The following is a 15,240-nucleotide window of genomic DNA, read 5'->3' as shown; positions in this document are numbered from 1 at the left end:
GGTGAGGGTTCCGTCGCTATAGAGTCGGGGTGTGGGTTGTCATAGCCCAAAGTATTGAGAGGTTGTGCCCACTATTCCTCGTCCTCTTTTGATTGGTGATGAATGTTGAATGCGGGGGTCGTTTAAGGGAAGAAAGGAGTGGGCACACCCTCCTCTAGGTCTTTCGCCAGCTGCCTTGCCTGGTTAGAGTTATATGCGGCTGTGTTATCCACCTGTTGCCGTCGGTGCCTCCCCGTTTTATGCCAGTTGCGGTGGGGCTTTGACTCCTGCCCTTTGACCTACATGGACTAGCGTCTCCCCTCCTCCAATCTCTTCCTCTCTGCTCCTCTCCCCTCCCCTCTGCTCCTCTTCTTTCTCCTCCTCTCCTGATCTCCCCCTTCTCCTTCTGTTTGCCTGGTACTGTTTGCTTTATGCTTTAAGAAGGGGAGAAGGGGGGAGGTTGGGCCGTAGTGTCCCGATGGAGGGTGGTCCGTGGGGTATTACATCAGCTCAGCGCCGTTCAGCCTCGGGGAGGGAGGGGGGGCAGAAAAAAAGGGGGGGGAGGGTAGCTGTGCCCCCACCGCCGATGTTTCCGCTTACCAGGTGATTTATCTGGTTAATTATTCGAGAGGCGTGGTCCCGACACTCTCATAGAGTCTTCATCCCGAGTCGTCGGAGAATAGGAGTCGTAGAGAGATTCCCCGGCGCCTCAACCAGTCTCCCCGTCGGGGTCCGGGAGAGTCAGATGCCGGACCCATGCGGCCGCGGCGCCCATCTCACTTCGTGGCCCGGCCACGCCCCTAAAGTGTGAGATCTTGCATCTGGCTGTTGTTTGGTTTTCCTGTAGCAGTAATCACACAAAAGAAAAGGCCCTGTCTAGGAAAAAGAGAAACTGCATTTCCTTGCCAACACTTACCACATACAAACCCTGCAGTGTTCAAGTAATCAACAGCCCTTTCCCAACAAGGCCCTCGTTGAATTTTCAGAGGGTAGCCTTTTCTCCAGGCTTTCTCACTTCAGTGTCTGGTTTCCACCTTCAAGCCATAGGAATGCAGGCAATGCACTACCTCTGTCTGGGGAGGGTTTTGCACCTGTTAGTATAGTAACATGTGGCCAGAGTCCAAAACAAAACTGGGTCTTAATGACCTACTTGTGCATGGAACTGGGAACTTGAGAAATGAGTCACAACACAATTTGCTCTGTGGCTCTGATCCCTGCTCCAGAGGTGTCAAAGAGCTTTGTGTGTTGTGCGACACAGCCAGTCAGTCACAGCTGTGTAACCAATAAACTGGAGAGAAAAAAATCCCAGCACGGGTATGGGCATTCAAGATGTTTAATTACTGTTTTTACTTAGAACGTCAGTGAATTTAAAAACCTTAACACACACAGTAAATCATTATTCTTTTGAATTATATAAACTTCCCATGAGGCCGCACCCACTCATAAATGCCAGAGTATACATTGAATATGTTTGGAAGTTAACGGCTGCAGCTTTATTTGACATTGTCATACAACGCCACCCCACTTCACTTTACTTTGGTCATAAATCATCATATGTGTCTGTAGCCTTGACCCATTGTGAATCACCACTTCTGTCATCATACATTCAAATTCTTCACACTGTCATAAATCATGAACATACCATTTCAAACCCGATCACAAATCAAGTCACAAATCACTCCAGTAGGTCAGTTTAGCCATTAATCAAAATACCGTATTGAACTGATCATATATCAAATCATAAATAACTCCAGTAGATTAATTAAGTCACAAATCAAACATACAGACAATTTTACGATTAATTAAGAGTCATATTAGGGCCTGCACCAGTCTGACATTTATTTGCTGATGGCTGGAGTCCTTGAGCTGGAGCTTCACCATTGTGCGGGGGAAGAGTGTTCTACCATCTCTTTATTTTAATGCCCAACGTGCTACCTTGGTTATTCGGTGTGCTCCACCGACCACCGGGCTGGGCTGCGAATGCCGTGTTCTTCCCCTCTCTCACTGCCTTACCCTGCCATGAGGCATCCCAAGGTAAGTACCAGGTCTGCCACCCGCGTTGTCCAGCGGCACCGTCCCAGCCCGAAACAGTGGCTAGGTCCTGCATTTGCCCTCTATTAATATGGGCATTATGCCCTGAGGGCATATTTTGACTCACGCTCTGCTTTCTATTGGCTGAATGTTTCGTGCCACCCTGCTGACTTTTGGCGCCCTTGCCCTTCACCCCTCTCCTACCTATCTGAGGGGGAGGCGGTGCTACGTCTGCCCCATTGTCCCTCGTCTCCTTGGGAAAACACAGCTACTGGAACTTTGGCGCCGTTTATTGCGCCAGCCCCTTATGCCCCCTCCGGGCGCATCCTCTGCCATTCCGTTTGCACATGAATGGAAAAATATCAATGAATTACAGATTTCTCTGATTGCAACCAACAGGAAGCCTAGATAATGGGTTTCTCAGTCTGCTTTCCTTGTCTGTACATTATATGTGTATGCCGTATGTATATGTACACATATATTTATATGTATATAACGAAAAACCTGTGTATGTATGTTTTTAATTTGGTGAAAATGAATATTAAAAATGTTGAATTTCAATACAGCTCTGACAGTGAGAAATTCAGTTCCTGTTTGTCAGTGAGATTATTTGCACAAGATATAAGCATATTAGTTTAATTTCACTGTTGTGGCCTAGACTATCCACGGAGCCTGCACACCTGCACACTTCCTGGTTATAAAGCAGTGAGCAGGGCTCCTCGTTAAGGAGCATCACTATGGGTGGAGCTGCAAACAGAGGGATCCAGGCAGGAAAAGTCAGCGGGGCAGGGCTGTTTGAGCTGGGCTCAGTGAGGAATGCAAGGAGGTAGTTGCACTTAAGGACAGAGCCAGTGCTTAGTTTTTGCTAGACTTTAAAGTTGGTGGTCAGTGGCACTCATTTTGGGGACTGGTACTTCATTTTCATCATTAGAATTTGACCCATAGCAAGAGAGAGAACTTTAGGAAAGGAAGAAGGGAGGAGGGAAAAAAATAGGAAAACAGGAACAACGGAAAAAAACCTACAAGCGTGAGATAAAGAGAGAGGAAGTGTACAGCGGTGGAAGAAAGAGGCATCCGGTGAAATGCAGACTTGGCAGTCCTGGAATTCTGCAACCTAGACAATTTGTCAGTATCTTAAGAGGAACCTAAGAAAAAATTTGAGGACTGCACTTACTTTTTTTCCAACATATTATGTACTGGACAACTCTCATCGAAGAGCTAGTTGGATGGGGTCCTTATTTGCAGTTCTTGCTCTTAAAGGATAGTCCCTGGTATTTACACCTTCAGCTATATCTTTGACTTATGAAATAAGCAAATAATGCCTTGATATAACAATAACTTATATGCCATGGCGGTATATATCTTTTTTTTTGGGAGGTGGGTGTGAATGAATAGATCTGAACTATATTCCTCCGCTAGAGGGTTGTGAAAAATAAAATCTGTTTTATTTCATTGTTCCTATTGTACAACTGCCCTCGAACAAGCAACAGTCATTTTCTCTTTACGCCAGTGGAATGGCAGGACGCAGGAACATGGTGTTCAGCCTGAGAGTCAAGAAACTTGGTAATAGAGAGATATATTTAGTTTTGCATGATTAGTTAAATTGTATTCATGTGGGTGTATAGTTGTAGACTGTTGTAGATCATGTCTTGTTGGTAGAATGTAATTTGTGGAGATGGGGCTCATGTGACGTGGGGTGTCTTCAAGGTCCATTCTGTCGACTGTAATTTCAATTTTTGTATGCATCCATTGGGAGACCTGAAGGCCATCTGTAGTGACTCTATTCCTCACAAAATGTATGGTGCCCCTCTTGCTCTGGAGGTTCACCATATGGAGACTTGGTGAGTGAGGTCTGGACGACAATCATAAGTTTTAAATTCAGTCTGTGCAAGACTACGTTAATGCTGTTTGCTCTGGGTAGCATTTACTCTTTTGCATAATCATGGTGTCTATTTCATCATTGGGCGATATATTTTCCACTCTGGAGCCAACCACCAGTTCATTGGGATTTCCGTTGAATTCTAAAATTTCTCTTCACAACATTGCGAGTAAAGAAGAATTAAATCATGCAACGATTTTACTGTCAAGACGTGTTGAACCATTTTTTGCTGCTGGCACACTATTATTTACGGTCCAGGCATTGGTATTGTCCGGTACTGAAGGACCCAATGCGTGACTAGTATTTCAGACAGCGGATAGCTGCCCTTTAAATTTGTATTCTCTTTAGATGGGCAGTTGTCTGGATAGAGCAATTGACAGTTGTCACGGTGAAGCTAAGAAGTGAGGCACAAATGGCTAAACTGGCCTGACTGGATTAGCTCCCTTTTGAGGGCAGAATTACATTCAAACCATTGTGTTTAGATGACAGTGCTGATACGGACAAAACAGCCCACTTTTCAACCATACTGTGTGCTGATGGTAGACTTCAGAAGCCATATACAAAAAGACCGACTAGCCTGTAAACTTCCAGAGCAAAAAAAAAATCCAGTTCTTTAAATCAGGCGTTTTTGTTGTCCATTTCATTTCAGTGCGTTTTCACTTGCCTTTGATTGTGTTCTGCAAGGAATTAAATCACTTTTATTGTAAGGGCAGAAAGTTTTGAAATCAACATAATTCTTGTAATTTGACAGTGCTCGTGATGGGAGTGATAGCAATTCCATTACTTAACAAGCATTTACAATGCAACGGGTCTCGCGTTTGCTCACGTTAGAGCTGATCGCGTTGTAAACTCCTAACCCGACTTTTCACCTATCGGGCAAAAGTGCATTTGTGTACACAACCCGAAAAAGTGAAATTAACTATGTAAAGCGCTCGACTTCTGCCAAGCGAGATCGCGCTCGTAAATCAGAGAAAAAGAAGTCCACGAGCCCGATGGAAAACAGCGAGCCTCGCATGTTTTCTGTACTTGGTCGCTGCGCTCGAGGAGGGCTAGCTACCGGAAAAGGCATGACGTATGTGTGCCTTCGACTAATGAAAGCAAGCAGATTTTATTAGGCAAGCCCACGAACCAATAAAAAACACTGACGTGAAGTTGACAGGGCTCCGAGCCCTTTTCTAAATACAAAAGCATCTCGCTGCGATACGCATGGGCGAGCGCATGCATCGCAGGCTCGACCCTAAATAGGCTCCTGTACTTTTTTAAGCTGTGACATTTTGCGAAGTAATAATTTGACACCACCATCTTCTTGGCACTTAATTGAAAATAGAAGGAATGTTACATGACTTGCAGTGTACTTTACACTCTACTACATGTTGGCAGGTACTTGAAGAAGACCACTAGTATAGTGATCCGTGCCAGGGTATTAGGAAGATCGTTTCGTCTTTACTACCAGATGAAGACACTCTACACACCTGTCGCAAACTCCTAAAACCATCATTCAGTCTGTTCTATATCTTCTGGACAATGGACTGAAGAGATAGCTTGCTGTCCTGTAGCACTCAGTACATTTACATACAGGTCGTACACACAGCTGTTAGCCTGTATGGGTACCTAGGCATGTGTGCACTGTACAAGGCCTTGTGCTATATCTTCTGCCAGTGCAGTGTGGCTAGGATTGGAGTTATGTGATACCTCCAGTCGTCCCCTTTATCCAATCTTACTGCCAGCCAGGTTCTGTTCAAATAATCTGATAACTTGATAGCCTCAGGAAAATCCACTGCAATAATCTAGCAAGTGTGCATATTGAGGAGAAGAACATGCTTCATAATATTTCAGGAATTTAACAAGGCATACAGCCTAGGTATGATGCTTTTGCATTGGATACAAAAACGCACTTGTAGTTTAGATTTCACAAGGCAGGAGTACTGTATGGTGGACCTGCAGAAGACCAGAATCAGTTACACCTTGGCCTAGCGATGTCACTCTATCTAGATTCAGGGCAGACCAACAGCAAGTAGATGAAATAACCTAATTGAGTGCGCGATGATTAACTTGGCACCAGTAGCAAGCAGGATAGAAAACAGCAAGAGGAATAAGCAACTCTAAAGATATCGTGCAAGGCAGGGCCCAAGAGAAACGGAGCAGAAGGCAGGAGAAGACAGTACGTATGAAAAACAGGTTATGGATAGTGGAACTGCTGGAAACAGTAATGAGCATGCTGATTTATATTTGAAAGGGAGACTAACTGAGGAGAGCTTACTTGACTATTAGGAAACATGAGTCCATCGCAAGACATTGTTCCACTGGCATAACAGCAAGAACAGAGTTTGCCCTGAACAGTACTTCACCTGTGCATTATCTCTGATTTTTAGGATAACAACATAATGTAGTGGTGCCATCTTGGGCTTTTGGATCGTGGATTCCTTTGCATGTATATTGCATTTAGGTTCTCTCGGGTCAGAAACCTTTCCAGTCCAAATGGAAGAAAGTTGGCCAGTTCGGTCATATAGTTAATGACCACAATCAAAACTATATTGCTTTAAAAGATAGGTAAATCTACACTATAACAGATGGACATGAGACAACGCATGCAAGATGAGTAGAAATAACTAAAAAGTTTAGAGGTTCTGTTTTTTTGTTTTAAGCATCATTGTAATGAACTCTGTTGTATGTGTTTAAATAGTATTGAAGACAAGGCCACTAGTGTTGGACAACGTCCTTGGTCGTTGTTTTGCTGAAATGACCTGGAGGGTGCACACCATGGAACCATATCCCAGTATCAATAATGTCCTCACTTTGAGGCACTAACATCTATTATTGACAGCACACAGCAGTACAACAATGTTTTCTTGTAAACTGTTGGTGGTATCAATAGACTCTGAGCCAGACATTGCTTCAGTCAATGGTAAAGACTAAAAAAGATGTGGATTCTTATGGTCTGGCTAGACATTTCCCATGAGTTGATCCCTTTAATAACTGGTGCCCTTCAGAAGATACCAAATTTATAGAATCTGTGCCATCTGTTTCATATTCTTGCAATAATATGGTTCCCAGGACTTTAGGGATGAAGTAGGAAAGAGCAATAAAAATACTACAATTCAATATAATACGATACAACATCCAAATCATCATATTTTATAGTGAACGAGACATTTGACTAGGACGAACAAATACGTGGGCTTGCAAACAGAAATCCATTTCAGACTTTGAAAGGCCGATTAAGTTTACTTTCTCTGCAAGAATCAAATGAATTGAGAAATCAACTTTCTGATCAAATGTGTCAAAACTGAGGGCCCAGATATGTAGCAATGATAGAAATAGCCAAAGCCTAGTGCCCATTGCATGTCAGTCACTGGTGCCTGAGATGCTCTGATTATTCTTCATAATTCATTTCATACTCCTGTAATACCTCAATAAGAAAATTAGTATTCTTTCTAACGGATATTAACTGTGTTCAGCATTGATAAAAAATGTGTGCTGTAAGCATCTAGTTCATCAAAGGTGTTTTTGTTTATCGTGTGTTCATCATGTGCTCGTTCCATAATAGGAAAAGCAGCCACAATCTAAGTACGCACCATTTGTGTTTCTAGTGGTACTTCAGAAGAACTTTTATATCCGTTCCATAGCAGAGGCTTCAGGTCTGTGCTTCCAGAATGACTCACCGGTAGTCGTGTTGAAGCTTCTGCGTTTTGGGGATCTGCAGAGCTATTACAGCATGGGCAATGGACCTTAATTCTGTGATATCAGATATGTTATCGGATATCACTGGTGTTTAATGCAGAACGGGAAGGAAGGAGATGCTTGGCGGTCGTTAATACTCTCGTTTGTCTTCAAACTTTCAAAAGAATGTATACGTCTGGTTTTTGGCTCCTGATTTCTATGCAACCTTGACACAATCCCAGCAGTTGTGTCTCAGTAGACTCTGAAGTTGTACATCCTTTTGTGTTAAGCTATATATTTTTTCGAACTCTGCAAATGTTGTCTGAGTTCCAGTTGTTTATTATCAATGGAAGAGTAGGCAATAACGTCACCCTCGGGCCATTTTCAGGAACTATTTTAGTCCGATTCATTAGAAAGGTAATTGCTTATAATAGAAAATGTATCTGGCACTAGTTTATGAATAACTGAAACGTATGTGGATCACCGTTGTATTTTTCTGGAGGGAGTAGACATGCTCATAAACAAATGAGCAGTTAAACCTTCTGTTGGAGCCCATAGATTTTTCATCTGATGACCCAAATCATGTCAATGGGGTAAGTTTTTTTTTCCCGTATCTCCTTTAAGACATTCGCCATCTCTGGATTGTGCGTCATCAATACTAAAAACTGCATTGCAGTCTGTCATGATAGACAATGTATGAACAGTGCTCGCTAAGAGGAAGCAAAGACCAGGTTGTTGGCTGTAATTTATGATTTAATCTGGCAGCAGGCCATTTAAAATGCTCTTTGTCGAGGTTCTGGCATCTAGTTTCCAGTAGAGATAGGCTGATAGCCGGGAGTGAAACTACTTAGTACTGAATACCAGAAGGACTGTAATCCTGCAGTCAAACTCATTCAAGGAGGGAAATCAAAACCATGCCAACATGATCCCAGGCAAAACTGAGCAGGAACCACGAGAAAATGGATCTTCAGGAACGCAGTTTGGGGTTAACAGAGCTTCTGGACAGAGTAGAAGGCTAGATAATTCAGTTGTCAAGTAGAAAGTAGCTGTGAAGGACCTCCCTTTGTACTAAAAAAATGGAATTTCATTTAGAGATTGCACTGATGCAGGCCGGTGTTCCTCAGTCATTCAAGTAAAGAACAGATGCTCAAGGTTCATGTCTGAGTCTTGAACACTGCTCCTGTTGTGCATTCCATACGCACTACATAGCATACTGTCTGATATTTGTACTAGGTTGACTCAACAGGGTGGACGCAGTCTTGAATCTGCACCAGCCTCTTCTCACACATCAGCTCTGCATCCCACTCCAGAAAGAATGAGATATATTCTGTCCTCTGAGCCAACATGGTTTAGAACACACAAAAATGCTTAAAATGCTGAAATATGGCTAGGGAAATCCAGTAGCACTAGCATAAAAGAAAGCAAAGTAAACGTTTGTTTTTGGCAGTGCCTATCAGACGCAGAGGGGAATCTTCCTTTTAAGTTCTTACATGTTAACATTTAGCCACACCTCTTTCAAATTTCAAATCTGCTACTTTTGGTTAATGCCTAAGAAAGTGATGAAATAGCGACTATAGAAACACCTGGAACATTCTGGAATCCTGGTTCTTCTCCAACAAGGCTTTTATTCACGAAAAGAGATGGGGCGGTACCTGGTGGGTGTGCTATGTGATCTCTTCTGGGTCTGTAGCAAGAGCAGCATGTCAGTCATAGTGCTTCTGGATACATCATCAATACTCAATATAATTTATTGAAACATCTCAAACAGATCACCGATGCACAATTCACAGAAAGCATGCTGCTGTCTTCCAGAATGTAACTTGGGACACTGCACGGTTTATAATGTTGTGGAAAGCCCCATCTAGGTATAGAGAGACGGAAGATCACTATGGCTGCCTGTTGAAGAGGGCTGCTCTGAGGCTCTCTCTTTGCGTAGGTCTGTGAAGGTCCACATTGAAATACATATTGTGCATTATATCATAATGAGCATTTAGCAGTCTGCAACTCGGGATCAAGGGTGAAATTCACGCTGACGAGGCTGTGGAAATTGATAATTTACCCAGTTTGCTCTTAAGCATTCACAAGAAGGATTTGGTTATATTTTTGATAAAATTCCCCTTTTAAGGATAGCCATGAAGATGTTCTACGTATTACAGACCCCATTTATTTATGTTTAAAAAGTTTTTTTTTGTGGATTATATAAGAACAACCAAAAAAGCAAAGAAGACAAAAAGAGTGCACACATAATATGGGCACAACGTAGGTATATCTAAATCCATTTGCGTTGCAGCAATGAAACTGTATTACTCATTGTTAATTAACAAAGGTGGATTTTTGATAAAAAATCATTTTCCAGTCGTATGTATTTGATAATAGCAAAAAATGAGATATTATCCCTCTTTCCAACAATTCCATATTTTCTCCCATTCTTGGGGTTCTCTGTCCCTTGTATGCTGATTTTCAATAATCATAGACCACTCCTTCACTTTCCACGAGGTCTGCAATAACGCAAGTGGTATCACTGCCTCAGTGCCTAGCAATATCTCTGAGTGCATCCTTTAATCCTACATTATGTGATATCATCTTTTATCTGTCAGAATCCGTTCTCCTTTCAGGCCCAGTTTTGTCACCTTGTGGCACAACTCGAATTGTTCCTCCACAATCCAGGACCGTGCACATTTATCTAAACCCTTCTTATTCCTGAGCGTCCCCTGGTTGTATGGAGGAATGTCCGCAGTTCAGCCTGGAATCTCACATATGTGGTTCGATTATAAAGCCCTGCAATAGAGTCGAACCTTATGCATTGACAAAGATGGACTGAATAGCTTCCCTATGAGATTTATGCAATTGTGTCCCTCCTTCGGTTATACTAGGGCCTCGTCCCAGCGCACAACCTCAAAGTTACACTGATCTTCCACTAATTTTTCTCCAAGAGACATAAGCATATAATGCAGGTTATTAACCTCTTGACTGCTAGGTTTCCTCCCCCCTGTGCTATGTTTTGGAGCAGCTTGTGCTTAAATCTACATAACTTTGTATCCACAAAAGGTATCCCTGCCAAATTTGTGTCCTTATTTTCTAACATCCCGTGTATTCTATAAGTAGATTACCCCTTGAGGAATCCAGAAAAAACGAAAATATAGCTGCATTTTGTTTTTTATGAGAAAACATGATGTGCCCAGAGCCAGCAGCTGAGATGTACTTCATAATGACTTTTCATTGTGTATCGCCTTTATAGCGATTCTATGGTAAAATATAAGTAATGAAAAGTAGGTAAGAAGTAACCATATATATTTCTGTAATGTACAGAAGATACTGAGTTTACAAACGCAGAGTATTTGTACAACTCTGAATTTGTGAGTACCCATACTATTGTGTGATTCTGAGGGCATTTTTCAAAATATCTTCTTTCTTGCACACTGGCTTACATTTAGAAGCCAGAAATGCAAGCGGCAACAACAAATGCTCTACTATTCTTTGTTTCCACATGTCTCCTAATAAAAATGGCACCCCACTTGTATGGGTAGTATTAGCGCCTGCGACAGCGCCCAAAATGCAACACGGACAGATGAAATAGTTCAACTAAAAACTGACACTTTTGTGCAATATAGGCAGCTGTGGATTTTGGGCCTGGGCTCCGCTGCCTCCCAGCGGCACCTACCAAACCTAGGCATTTGTAAAATCTAGACATCCCAAGCACTCCAGGGTGATCTTACTTACAAGGATATAAAAATATATATATATTTTTACCAAGAAGCCCTTATCAATGTCAACCTTTGGCTAAAAACACACATTTGCCTCACATTTTTATTAGGGAAAGATCCAGAATCTGCATGGATCCAGACATTTCTGACCGCTCAGCATTCCCGCATGTCTTCTTATAAAAATGGTATCCGACTGGTTTGGGTGGACCTAGTGCCTGGGAAAGGAAAGGGCCCAAACAGAATGTTGAGGCATTAACATTTCCAGTCAATATTCCACCTACCCCATTGCCAAATTTGGCACTGGCTTAGCTGGAATATTGGTGCCTGGGCTTTGCGGCCACACATTGGGATTGCCTTGCATTGATCCCACAACCTTTTCTTAATCACAATGCCCTGCCAACTCCAACCTTTACCTAAAAACACACATTTTCTTTGCATTCCTGTGACAGAAATTTCCAGAATATGAAGGAATCCAGACCAGGAACGTACCTGGACACCTAGCCTACCACTTGCCTGTGACCTCCAGTTCCTGCTTGTTCCAGCCTGATCAAGTTTTTCCCGGGTGCCCACGTTTTACCATTCGCTGTTCTTCTCACCAACAGAAACTCCACCAACCCCAGGACCTACTTAATGCAAGCTGCAGCACAACTGTATAGGGGTCGTGTGTAGCAGGTGTATCGTTGGCACGCTAAAGGTGCACCAAAGGCAAGTCTGTCTGCACCCATCCTTGCCTGGACTGTACCCTGTGCCATGACTCCTGGCCCTCCCACCCCTCAAAGATATACCATTGTCAAGCTCTACACCCTCAAACCTGGATGCTGCAACAAACACTGCCACAACAAATTGCCACCAGGCCACCCCATGTTCCATGGTAGGACCTTTCATCTGCATCCACTGCCACTTCACCTGCCACAAATCACACACCAGCCCACTGATCAGCCCTACCTAAACACATCAGAGACACCACCTGCACAAAAAAACCAACTTTCATGCACCTTTCTCAACGCACACTCATTATGCAAACACACCACTGAGATTTGGAACCTCATCTCCACCCTCACACCCAATGTCCTCTTCATAACTGAGACTTGGCCCAAGCCCACTTCTGCTTCTAACATCACCACTGCAATATATGAAGGATACAAGATCACCCACCACAAATGCATCAACCAACCTGGTGGAGGGATAGCCATCATACATAAGGAATTAATCTAATGCACCACAACAAATGACATCACCCCTGCCAGGGAACACCTCAACTTTCAACTCCTAAGAGACAACAAAACCACCATCAGGGGCACCCTCCCATACCGTCCTCCAGGGCCATGTCCACCCTTTTTCAACTTCATTGCCGACTTCATTGCCCCTCGCCATAGGCTCCAAGAACTACATTTTTCTTGGCAGCCTCAACTTCCATCTCGCTGACCACAATGCCATCAACACTTCCAATCTACTCGACAGCATGAGCAAAATTTGACTCACCCAACTTGTTTACAACCCCATGCACACCGCAGGCCACACACTAGCCCCCATCCCCACCTCCAGCGATTGCATTAGGTGCAGCCACAGTATGGAACTTACCTAGACTGACTACTCCATCATCCACTTCAACATCACCAGCTCATGAACTTCCGCCCCCAGTCTGCACAACAACCCCTACCACAGCTGGAGCAACGTCTCAAAGGACACATGTCTCAACACCCTCATCACCATCCACTCCATCTCCTCCAACAAACTAAACCAGAACATCAGAAACTTCAACAACTGGATCACCAACTATACCAACAGCATCACTCCTATTGGCAACAACACCCACAGAAGGCCCACCAAGCAGGCTAGATGGTACAGCGAAGACCTCAGAACTGCTAAACAACACTGTAAATAACTGGGAGGAGAAGCCACACCAGCAAGGGAACAGCCAACAAGACCGCCTTCAAGACAGCCCTCTACCCCTACTATAGGCAGTTGAGATAATCAAAGAAAAAGGCCTTAGCCTCATGCATCTAATCAAGCTCAAATAACAGCAAGAAACTCTACAAAATCGCTAAAGGATTCTCCAAACCTTCAGCTAGAACAAACAACATTACCCCCTCACAGGAACTCTGGCAAAACCTTGCAAACGTCTTTCACAACATGATTGCCAACATCTACAGAACCTGCAAAGCCCAGCCCATGGCCACTGACTCCTTCAAGCAACACAACAACCCAGCTACCATCACAAACATCCAACTAACAAAATGGAGCCAGCTCACTCTACAAGACACTGCCTCCATCATTAAATGGGTCCACTCAGGAGCCCCAACCGACCCATGCCCTCACCACATCTTCAGCTTTGACAAAGCCATATTCAGCCATGTATTCACCACCTTCTTCAACACCTCAGTTGCCATATCCACCTTCCCCCAGGACTGGAAACATGCAGAAGGCAATGCCCTACTTAAAAAAACATGGGCAGGCCCCAGCGAACTCAACAACTACCGACCAATCTCCCTGCTCCCATTCCCTGCTAAAGTATTAGAAAAAGCCATCAACCAACAACTCTCCTCACATTTGGAATGGAACCTCCTACTCGACTCCTCTCAATCCAGATTCCATAGCAACCACAGCACCAAGAAAGCCCTCCTCACAGCTACTGACAACATCCAAGCACTACTCGACCGAGGAGAGAATGCAGCTCTAATCCTCCTAGACCTCTCAGCAGCCTTTGATACAGACTTCCACCACATACTCATCACAAGACTACACAACATAGGCATCCATGGAGCCGCTCTTAGATGGATCACCTCTTTCCTCACCGGAAGAACGCAAAAAGTCCACCTTCCTTCCTTCACCTCAGAACCCAAGGAAATTATCTGTAGAGTACCCCAAGGATCCTTGCTCAGACCCACCCTCTTCAACACTTATATGACACCTCTGGTCGCTATTGCCAGAACCCACGGACTCAACATCATATCCCATGCTGAAGACACACAACTCATCCTATCCCTTTCCGAAGACACCACTAACACCAACTTCCACAACTACATCAGCAACTGGATGAAGGACAACTGCCTGAAGTTTAACAGACAAGACAGAGGTACTGATTTTTGGAAGCAAAAGCTCCCCATGGGAAGCATCCTGTTGGCCCTCAGAACTCAGACATACTCCTACCCCACTGACCGCGCCAGGATCTTAGGACCCATTCTGGACAACAAGTTAACCATGATGACTCAGGTTAACTCCGTCTCCTCCTTCTGCTTTTTCATCCTCAGCATGCTTCGTCAGATATTCAAATGGCTACCCCCAAAGCTCCCGACGCACCATCACCCAGGCCATTATCTCCAGCTGACTGGACCCCAGCAGTGATCTCTAAGCAGTGATCTCAGCTCACCTCCTTCAACAACTATAGACCATACAAAATGCTGAAGTCAGTCTTGTCCTGGATCTCCCTAGATGAACCCACATCACAGCCTGCCTCAGGGAACTCCTCTGGCTCCCTGTACAGAAAAGATGCAAGTTCAAGCTCCTGACCTATGCATGCAAGGCCTCTACACAACTGCTGACCCACCTACTTACTTGAGCCACAGCCTGAACTTCCATCAGCCCATCAGACACCTCCTTTCTCTAACCCTCATGCCCCACATCCGATCTGGTAGATGGGGCAGTCGGTCTTTCTTCCTAGCAGTAAAGATATGGAATGAGCTACCCTTTCATCTACGTACCTCCCTATCTCTTCCAGAGTTCAGAAAGTCTCTGAAGCATTATTATTTGGCTAATCAACTGGACTCTGCCAGCACCTGGATACCCTCACAGATGTGAAGTAGCACTCTACAAATCTACTGATTGATTCATTGTTTGATTGAAAATTCCCACTACCCAGTGTTCCCCCATTTGTCCCAATGAAAATGCTACCCGACAGGAATGAATCCAACAAGGGACAGTAGAAGTCTTTTGCAAGGACCCAATGTAGCCGTAATTCTGGGTGGGGTAATAACACATACAATCACA

General features: G+C 43.9%; 1 protein-coding gene across 6 annotated transcripts in view; it reads left to right on the top strand.

Annotated features, from left to right (window-relative positions):
- Window positions 1-15,240, top strand: part of KIF9 (kinesin family member 9) — a 483,408-nt gene that overhangs the window by 31,448 nt on the left and 436,720 nt on the right. For 3 of the 6 annotated variants that reach the window (XM_069210939.1, XM_069210936.1, XM_069210935.1), the window contains exon 2: window positions 3,495-3,573. The exons of the other annotated variants lie outside the window; for them this stretch is intronic. In XM_069210939.1, coding sequence (XP_069067040.1) covers window positions 3,525-3,573 — 49 coding nt within the window. In that variant the 5' untranslated portion in view covers window positions 3,495-3,524. The remainder of the gene's footprint in view (window positions 1-3,494; window positions 3,574-15,240) is intronic. 6 annotated transcript variants of the gene reach the window in all.

Source organism: Pleurodeles waltl, chromosome 10, assembly GCF_031143425.1.
Source record: "Pleurodeles waltl isolate 20211129_DDA chromosome 10, aPleWal1.hap1.20221129, whole genome shotgun sequence".
Taxonomy (NCBI): Eukaryota; Metazoa; Chordata; class Amphibia; order Caudata; family Salamandridae; genus Pleurodeles; species Pleurodeles waltl.
Note: the sequence above shows the minus strand (reverse complement) of the source record. Positions and strands in the feature narration are given on the sequence as shown.